The 10,000-nt window shown below is 50.8% G+C and overlaps 1 protein-coding gene across 1 annotated transcript in view; it reads left to right on the forward strand.

The window, feature by feature from the left end:
- Positions 1 to 10,000, forward strand: part of mib2 (MIB E3 ubiquitin protein ligase 2) — a 49,455-nt gene that overhangs the window by 33,393 nt on the left and 6,062 nt on the right. Inside the window, 2 exon segments of the mRNA XM_077001267.1 lie at positions 728 to 882; positions 9,917 to 10,000. The exon segment at positions 9,917 to 10,000 is cut by the window's right edge and continues 43 nt beyond it. Of these exon segments, the coding sequence (XP_076857382.1) occupies positions 728 to 882; positions 9,917 to 10,000 (239 nt within the window).

Here is a 10,000-nt window from a genome sequence, read left to right on the forward strand (position 1 = left end):
CGCCCCCCACTGCCACCGCCCGCCTCCAGCACCAATGACACGCCTCCAGCACCAATGACACGCCTCCAGTCTAGATCCACAGTCTAGAGCCACATCTACTGCCTGTAGTCTGCTCCCCACACACACACACACACACACACACACACACACACACACACTTTTTGGGCCATGTGCATCACATTTTCCACTGGAGCTGCAGGAGACTCCGCTGGAGAGTCAAGTCTCCTCTGAAGGCGTCTTGGAGCTCACACACTCCTCACACACTCCCGCCATCTTCATGTATCAGATTGTGCTCACCAGCACCAGCTCGTCATGGTGTGAATGTGCGTACTATAAATCGCCTGTATACACGTGGATATGTGCACGTGTTCTGGGTGTGGCGGGTCGTTAGGGCGATGCGGTTCACTCCCTCTGTGAACGTGAGACTCTGTTGGTTCTGGGGGGTTGTGGGATGCGGTTAGTCCCAGTAAAGATCCCAAGGGACGTATTGTGGAATGCGTGTTGGCCGTTGTCCCTCACGTCCGCATTCCAGCACTGACTTTTGTGTGATCAAGATTAAATTCCAGAGGCAGGTGCATGGTCTTTCAGTATCCATGGAAAACTCTGGAAGGTTTGGGATGAGACTTGCGTGATCCGGCCGGTTCATTAACGTCCACACCGTCAGCCTCGTCACGCTGTCTCTGCAGGGTCTCTGGCCGACACAAACGTTGACGTCTCTGCTTCGCAGGACTCGTACGGGGACACGCCGCTGCACGACGCCATCTCCAAGGACTTCAGGAGCATCATGGAGATCCTGACGGCCGTGCCCACCGTCGACTTCTCCCAGAGGAACCACCGCGGCTTCAACCTGCTGCACCACGCCGCCCTCAAAGGCAACAAACTGTGAGTGGACCCGCTGAGCTCGACACCAGTCACACGCAGACCTGGGAACGGCCCGATTGCAAACTGAAGGAGGCCCGACTCCATGCCAGCAACGTACTTATGATCTAGCTGGAGCTGGGTTTGGGAAGAGCAGATTAGCTTTGTGTTGGGCGTGGGGTTGAGCACGTGTTTGGGCCGACCTTGGATTCGGGCCACTCGACACGGTCAAAGGTCAAAGGTTATCAAATGTGCAACATGGTGAACTTGTTAGTTCCTCCAGGTTTAAGCACGCCACACTGTTGCATGTGCTGTGTTCCACGTCCTTTATGGAGGCGTGTGAAACGACAGTAACAGTGGCGTTTATCTCAGACTGCCATGAGGAGGAATGTCCGTATCACACGGGCTTAGCGGAGAACCACGACGTTAGCACAGACCCCCTGAGAGAAAGTACCAACACACAAACAGATGGTGTTTTTGTTAAGGTAAGGGATTAATTAGTGGTTATATTCAGTGTCCTTTTTTAAGCGTGGGGTCAAGACTCCTAGAGCTTGGGAAACATTTAACTTCATGACCCTTTGTTGTCCTGTGGGGACATTACAGAGTGCGTATTCATTTTCCCTTTGACACCGAGTTAATCCAGCAGAATAAGAACACACTGGTGTTCCTGAGGGTTCATAAGTAATGGATCCCCAACACTGGAGACGGTGGTCTTGTGTTCTTGTGGTAGTAGCTTTCTTCTACTAATGTGTGGGAAAATGGCCCTGTGTGGGGGTTTTTTTTTTTTTTTACTTTTGTGATTAGATAGTGTGTTCTCTTGATTTCTCACTGGCTCTGTGTGTGTGTGTTTGTGTGTTTGTGTGTTTGTGTGTTTGTGTGTGTGTGTGTGTGTGTGTGTGTGTGTGTGTGTGTGAGAGAGAGAGAGAGAGAGAGAGAGAGAGAGAGAGAGAGAGAGAGAGAGAGAGAGAGAGAGAGAGAGAGAGAGAGACTCCCACGCCACATCTGTTCCCAAGACCTTCCTCCCCCCACTTTTGCTTCCACAGTGATTCAGCATTGTAGCCAGTCCTACACAATGACTGGCGTTTTTAATGGCCTCCCTCATGCCTTATATAATGGCTATCCGGAGGCTATGCCTGGAGTTCAGTGTTGGCACAGCTTGTCCCGTGACCCGGTTTCCTGCGGGTCGTGTGCCGGTTCCTGCCGCTGCTTCTCAGCCCGCCGCACGTATCAGTTTGTGCGTTCAGGCACGCTGGCGTAATCGAAAAGTGGCGATAGCTGCCCCGAGGAATGTCAAGGTCGTACCTCGACTTTGACCCTGCTGAGCCAAGAACCTGTCGGAAGCACAAAACCGTGAGCGTGGCCTCATCGAAGCTATCGCCACGAAGGCTGTAGGGGCCAGGCCTAGGGCCCTAAGGGCTAGGGCCCTAAGTGGGGCACACGGCTTTATTTGGGATGTGTCCCATCACTTTATCCCCCACAGCTCTGACGCCCCCCGGTGGTCACATGAATACACGCTGAGACCAGCGCCATGACAACGTACACCCAGATTCTCCTAATGCATATTGTACAGTTAATTTAAATTGCCATGGGGGTGAAAAACTAATACTGACCCACATTTTTACACACACCCTCCATTACTGTTGCTTGCAGATGCAGCCTATATCTGCACTTACATACGTAGTTTTGTGTCATTACCAAGACTGTAGGCGCTAACCGCTTCCCAGCAGAGAGGTGAGCTACTGGGGGGGCTGGTGTCATAGCTTTAGTCATTCTGGCTAATATCAACAAACATAATCCGTAATGTGAATTTAAATTATGAATACCAAACCCACATGGGAACATTACTGAGAGAGGTAATGAGATGGTTGGCTGAAGAAAATCTCATTATGTCAAAGCTTTAACATAAAGCCATATATATATATATATATATATATATATATATATATATATATATATATATATATATATATATGTATATATATATATATATATATATATATGTATATCTATATCGGTAGCGAACCGTGACCATTAAACCCGAACCCCCCCAATCCCCCCCCCCCCCCCCCCCCCCCCCGCCCCCCCCCCCCCCGAAAAAAATTGGTTCACAGGTCCGTGTTCCTCGGGAGCGGAATATGTAAACAACACGCACGAGGGCATCAAAGGACTGAATCGAAACTAGCTAGCGGTGGTACGCTAACGACAGCTAGCGTTGCCACAGCGGGCAGATATTATCATACAGTTAAGCCCGCCCACTAAGAGGGAAGATATGATTGGTCAATTTTACTGTCATTTGAAACTGGTGTTGCGCTGAATTATAACTGCCAGTCCCTCTGTAAACGAACAGCGGGCATCACAGTCCTGATAGGGGGAGACACAGGCTCACAGGATCCACTTAACCCCTCACCTTCCAACACAGATTGAATAGATATGGTTGAATAATTTATTTGCTTATATTTCTGTAATTGTCTAGATGTCGATTGTCAAAAAAAAAATAGGATAAATTATATATTTTTGTTCTAAGTATATTTTAGGCCCTCTGAGAGGGCGTAGAGTGCCCTGACGGTTCCCCACTGAGATATATACATATCTATATATATATATATATATATATATATATATATATATATATATATATCTATAAAAAATATATATTTTACTAGCATGCCACTGACACCTGACCAGTGTAGTCAACTATAACTCTACACTGCTGAAGGCTATAACAAAATAATAATAATGTCATAATTCATTTTTTAATTTATCGATTGTGTTTTTGACTCTTTTGGCATTGAATTGCAGTCCAAGTACGAGTTGGATGAAGTGGAGAAGTGTACAAAATCTTGTGAAGAGTAACACCACTAATAAACCAGATAGTGAAAAGAGTAACACCACTAATTAACAGATAGTGAAAAGAGTAACACCACTAATTAACAGATAGTGAAAAGAGTAACACCACTAATTAACAGATAGTGAAAAGAGTAACACCACTAATAAACCAGATAGTGAAAAGAGTAACACCACTAATTAACAGATAGTGAAAAGAGTAACACCACTAATTAACAGATAGTGAAAAGAGTAACACCACTAATTAACAGATAGTGAAAAGAGTAACACCACTAATTAACAGATAGTGAAAAGAGTAACACCACTAATTAACAGATAGTGAAAAGAGTAACACCACTAATTAACCAGATAGTGAAGAGTAACACCACTTATTAATGTACAGTGAAAAGGGTAACACAATTAATGTAGAGTGAAAATGTAACCAGATGAACAGATAACAAAGGATCCATAAAACTTGACTGCATTAGTTACTGCCCCAGGATGAATTATGTGTGTATTATTAACATATCAACATTTCCTTTTTGGTATCATGGGTATCGCCAATACAGTATATCACCACACCCCTATTGTTTGCAAGCCCTGTCATTACTGGGTGTGGAACACACACACACACACACACACACACACACACACACACATCCCTGGTTCTTGTACTCTGTGCACTCCATAGTGACAGCTTTGTCCTTGTAAGGGGGTGAAATGATGCATCTTCAATGAGGGAGTAAGAGTGTGTGTGTCTGCGTGTGTGTGTGCGTGTGTGTGTGCGCGTGCCCGTGTGTGTGTGCGTGTGCATGTAAGGGTAAGAGGAAGAAGGGGAAATAAGAACCTCCATGCTGTCCCAGGATCACCAACCAAATGTCAGATTTGTTATGGCAAATGTCATATCTGCAGTACCAGTTTAACCGTTCTGGCACAACGGCGGAGAAAGAATGAGTGAGGGAGTGAGAGTGAAAGAGTGAGAGAGAATCATCAAGTACCAAGCAGCATTGAAGAGGCTGTGTGCTTCTCTCCTCTGTGCTAATGATCACTTTGCTCACACACCTCTGTGCGCGGCGGGGACGGCCCGGTTCTGAGGTCCAGATCGGGCTACGCTGCTCCCGCTTGCGATTTGTCTCCACATGGAAAAAATTTGTTCGCTTCTGTTTTGTCATGGAGAAAATGGAAAGAGAGTGGTGCATTTTGCATGATGGGAAGAAAAGGGGCGGGTCTTTACAGTACTGGAACGTTGTTTCACCAGATTATGAAAAACAGACAGCAAAAGTTGAATATTTATCTAGCAAAGAACATTCATGACACAGCGCAAGACACACACACTCTCAGCTCACACTCACAGTCCAGTAGCCCCTGGTCGAATAAACACTCCCACACTTTATGATCATGCATATGTACACAAAAAGCACATGACACTGTATAGTTGGACTGTTTAGAACCTAAGATCAAACGAGCACACGACTAACACAACCCCCCCTCCCCCCAACAATCACACACACACACACACACACATACATTCCCTGCTGGTTACAAAATAAATAGACTATGAATGTGGAATCTTGTCTTGGCCCAGAAGCTTGCGCTACAGTCCTTAGCAAGTGCTGACAAGCAGTAGGGCGCACACGCCTGCTTTAGCCTTCGTCTCACGTTCATTAGGGTGCACACGCCTGCTTCAGCCCTTGTCTCACGTTCATTAGGGCTCACACGCCTGTTCCAGCCCTTGCCTCACGTTCATTAGGGCGCACATGCCTGCTTCAGCCCTCGTCTCACGTTCATTAGGGCGCACATGCCTGCTTCAGCCCTCGTCTCACGTTCATTAGGGTGCACACGCCTGCTTCAGCCCTCGTCTCACGTTCATTAGGGTGCACACGCCTGCTTCAGCCCTCACCTCACGTTCATTAGGGCACACATGCCTGCTTCAGCCCTGGTCTCACGTTCAGTAGAGAGCACACACCTGCTTCAGCCCTCGTCTCGCGTTCAGTAGAGAGCACACGCCTGCTTCAGCCCTCGTCTCACGTTCAGTAGAGAGCACATGCCTGCTTCAGCCCTCGTCTCACATTCATTAGGGCACACATGCCTGCTTCAGCCCTCGTCTCACGTTCAGTAGAGAGCACACACCTGCTTCAGCCCTCGTCTCGCGTTCAGTAGAGAGCACACGCCTGCTTCAGCCCTCGTCTCACGTTCAGTAGAGAGCACACGCCTGCTTCAGCCCTCGTCTCACGTTCAGTAGAGAGCACACGCCTGCTTCAGCCCTCGTCTCGCGTTCAGTAGAGAGCACACGCCTGCTTCAGCCCTCGTCTCGCGTTCAGTAGAGAGCACACGCCTGCTTCAGCCCTCGTCTCGCGTTCAGTAGAGAGCACACGCCTGCTTCAGCCCTCGTCTCATGTTCAGTAGAGAGCACATGCCTGCTTCAGCCCTCGTCTCACGTTCATTAGGGCGCACGTGCCTGCCCCAGCCCTCGCCTCGCGTTCATTAGGGCGCACACACCTGCTTCAGCCTTCGTCTCACTTTCAGTAGAGAGCACACGCCTGCTTCAGCCCTTGTCTCACGTTCATTAGGGCGCACACGCCTGCTTCAGCCCTTGTCTCACGTTCATTAGGGCGCACACGCCTGCTTCAGCCCTCGTCTCACGTTCATTAGGGCGCACGTGCCTGCTTCAGCTTTCGCCTCACTTTCAGTAGAATACACACCTGCTTCAGCCCTCGTCTCACGTTCATTAGGGCGCACATGCCTGCTTCAGCCTTCGTCTCACGTTCATTAGGGTGCACGTGCCTGCTTCAGCCTTCGTCTCACGTTCATTAGGGTGCACGTGCCTGCTTCAGCCTTCGTCTCACGTTCATTAGGGTGCACACGCCTGCTTCAGCCTTCGTCTCACGTTCATTAGGGTGCACGTGCCTGCTTCAGCCTTCGCCTCACTTTCAGTAGAATACACACCTGCTTCAGCCCTCGTCTCACGTTCATTAGGGCGCACATGCCTGCTTCAGCCTTCGTCTCGCGTTCATTAGGGCGCACGTGCCTGCTTCAGCCTTCGTCTCACGTTCATTAGGGTGCACACGCCTGCTTCAGCCCTCACCTCACGTTCATTAGGGCACACATGCCTGCTTCAGCCCTCGTCTCACGTTCAGTAGAGAGCACACACCTGCTTCAGCCCTCGTCTCGCGTTCAGTAGAGAGCACACACCTGCTTCAGCCCTCGTCTCGCGTTCAGTAGAGAGCACACACCTGCTTCAGCCCTCGTCTCACGTTCATTAGGGTGCACGTGCCTGCTTCAGCCCTCGTCTCACGTTCTGCTGACTTGCAGGGAGTTTAGCTTGTGCCTTCAGGGAAGTGGGGGAAGGACATGTATATGTATGTATATTGATGGGGTGGCCATTGTCTAGTGTTGCTTTAAACACACCACACACACCACACACATGTGCACACAAGCAGGCTGCAGGTACTCTTTCTCTTCCTCCATCTCTATCCTAGTGTGTGCAAGCCCACACACACACACACACACACATGCGCACACACACACTGCTGGATAAGCTACTTAAATGAAAAATGGCTCCAGTCTCATTCAGCAGCATGAGAACAATAATTATAACCAACTTAATAATTAATGCAGCATCCTCCATCTCCTGTGCTTTGTTTTTATTTTTTCAAGTTGAAGGCCGTGTTTGAAGACTTTAAGGAGATGTCAGAAATGAATTAGCCCTTAAATCATTTCATGTCTTCGCTCCTTCCTCCATCTCATTAGTCTTCATGCGGTGACGTGCCTATTATATTCCACCCTCTGTTGTACTCGGTGACGTATTCAAGCTGGCGCGGGCTGATCTGTTGCCGTGGTGGCGGTTACGTCCTCCCAGCACTGGGGCCCCTCACCTGAGGGGACGTGAAACCTGAGGTTGAGTGAAGGTGAAGCTAGCAGCGAGACGCAGCGAGACGCAGCGAGACGCAGCTCGTCCTCAACCTGCACTCGTTACTGTTTGTTTATCGAGTTATTTGTGCGGAAGCCCTGCGCGTGGTATAGGGACGTGATTGCACCCAGTTCTGCACATCGGCGCTTGGGGCCGTCGGCACGGGTCGGATACGCGGGCCGTGCTCGAGGACACGAGGAGGCGTCACGGGGGGTGGGGGGGACGGACGTGGGCACGTGTTCAGGTTACTTAAGGTTACCGAGTCGCGCGTTCACCACAGGCCCCTGGGGGAGTTGGCTGTGATGACTACCTTACCTGGGAGACGGTAGTGCTGAGTTTAGGGGTGTGTGTGTGTGTGTGTGTGTGTGTGTGTGTGTGTGTGAGTGAGTGAGTGAGTGAGTGAGTGAGTGAGTGAGTGAGTGAGTGAGTGAGTGAGTGAGTGAGTGAGTGAGTGAGTGAGTGAGTGAGTGAGTGAGTGTGTGTGTGCGAGCTATTACTAGGAGGTCGCACTGGGGCCCCTTTGTTTCCAGGTGGAAAGGGGGGCACCAGGGCAGATGAATGACTCCATCAGCCCCACCTCCTCAGTACACCACCTCCCCAAAACACCACCTCCCCAAAACACCACCTTCCCAGAACACCACCTTCCCAGTACACCACCTCCCCAGAACACCACCTCCCCAGAACACCACCTCCCCAGCACACCACCTCCCCAGCACACCACCTCCCCAGCACACCACCTCCCCAGCACACCACCTCCCCAGCACACCACCTCCCCAGAACACCACCTCCCCAGTACACCACCTCCCCAGAACACCACCTCCCCAGAACACCACCTCCCCAGAACACCACCTCCCCAGCACACCACCTCCCCAGCACACCACCTCCCCAGCACACCACCTCCTCAGAACACCACCTCCCCAGAACACCACCTCCCCAGAACACCACCTCCCCAGCACACCACCTCCCCAGCACACCACCTCCCCAGCACACCACCTCCCCAGCACACCACCTCCTCAGAACACCACCTCCCCAGTACACCACCTCCCCAGTACACCACCTCCCCAGTACACCACCTCCCCAGTACACCACCTCCCCAGTACACCACCTCCCCAGCACACCACCTCCCCAGCACACCACCTCCCCAGCACACCACCTCCCCAGCACACCACCTCCCCAGCACACCAACTCCTCAGAACACCACCTCCCCAGTACACCACCTCCCCAGTACACCACCTCCCCAGCACACCACCTCCCCAGAACACCACCTCCCCAGAACACCACCTCCCCAGAACACCACCTCCCTAGAACACCACCTCCCCAGCACACCACCTCCCCAGCACACCACCTCCCCAGTACACCACCTCCCCAGCACACCACCTCCCCAGCACACCACCTCCCCAGCACACCACCTCCCCAGCACACCACCTCCCCAGCACACCACCTCCCCAGAACACCACCTCCCCAGTACACCACCTCCCCAGTACACCACCTCCCCAGCACACCACCTCCCCAGCACACCAACTCCTCAGAACACCACCTCCCCAGTACACCACCTCCCCAGTACACCACCTCCTCAGTACACCACCTCCCCAGAACACCACCTCCTCAGTACAGCCTGCCCTGTGCAGTTCAACATCTCCGAACATGCAGCTTAGCCGGGCTGTGGTGACAGAAAGACACACCCACACAGCCCTGATTTATAATAAAATTTGTTTACTGAAAAAATATTCTTTCATTTTCATAGACGTGTTTCTCTGGAAAGGGTGTGGTAATAAAAACATGAGCAGGAGGGGACCTCGGATTACAAATGACAACAGGCAGTGTGTGAGGATGACCAGAGGCAAAAATGTGAACACACACACACACACACACACACACACAGACAAGCTTAATGTCTTCTAATTGAGACCCCCACTTGGGTTTTCTGGTCATCAGAGTTAGCTCTGCTCACAGCTAGGCTCACTATAAACACAGATAATCTGCTGTGAATGGACCAGAGGTCAGCATTTATCAGCCAAAACGGGCGCGCGCGCACACACACACACACACACACACACACACACACAAAAACGCAGCAATCTCAATGAGGGTTCTGGTCCCAGCAAACGAACAGTGTTGCAACAGTTTCGCCTTTTCCACTTCCTTCTGATTCCCTGTAAGAACTGGACGTCTTTCTCTGCTCATTGAATACCAAATATCACAACTTGTTTTCCATTCATGCAAACAACAGCAAGTTTCACATGTCACCACCGAGTCTTTGTTGCGTTCTGTTTGTCACGAGATGTGTGTGTGTGTGCGCATGTGCGCGTGTGTGTGTGTCTTCAGTGCCACAGAGATGATCCTGGCCCGAGCCCGGCAGCTGGCCGACGTGAAGAAGGAAGACGGCTTCTCGGCGCTCCACCTGGCCGC

The sequence above is a fragment of the Brachyhypopomus gauderio genome, chromosome 4, assembly GCF_052324685.1.
Source record: "Brachyhypopomus gauderio isolate BG-103 chromosome 4, BGAUD_0.2, whole genome shotgun sequence".
Taxonomy (NCBI): domain Eukaryota; kingdom Metazoa; phylum Chordata; class Actinopteri; order Gymnotiformes; family Hypopomidae; genus Brachyhypopomus; species Brachyhypopomus gauderio.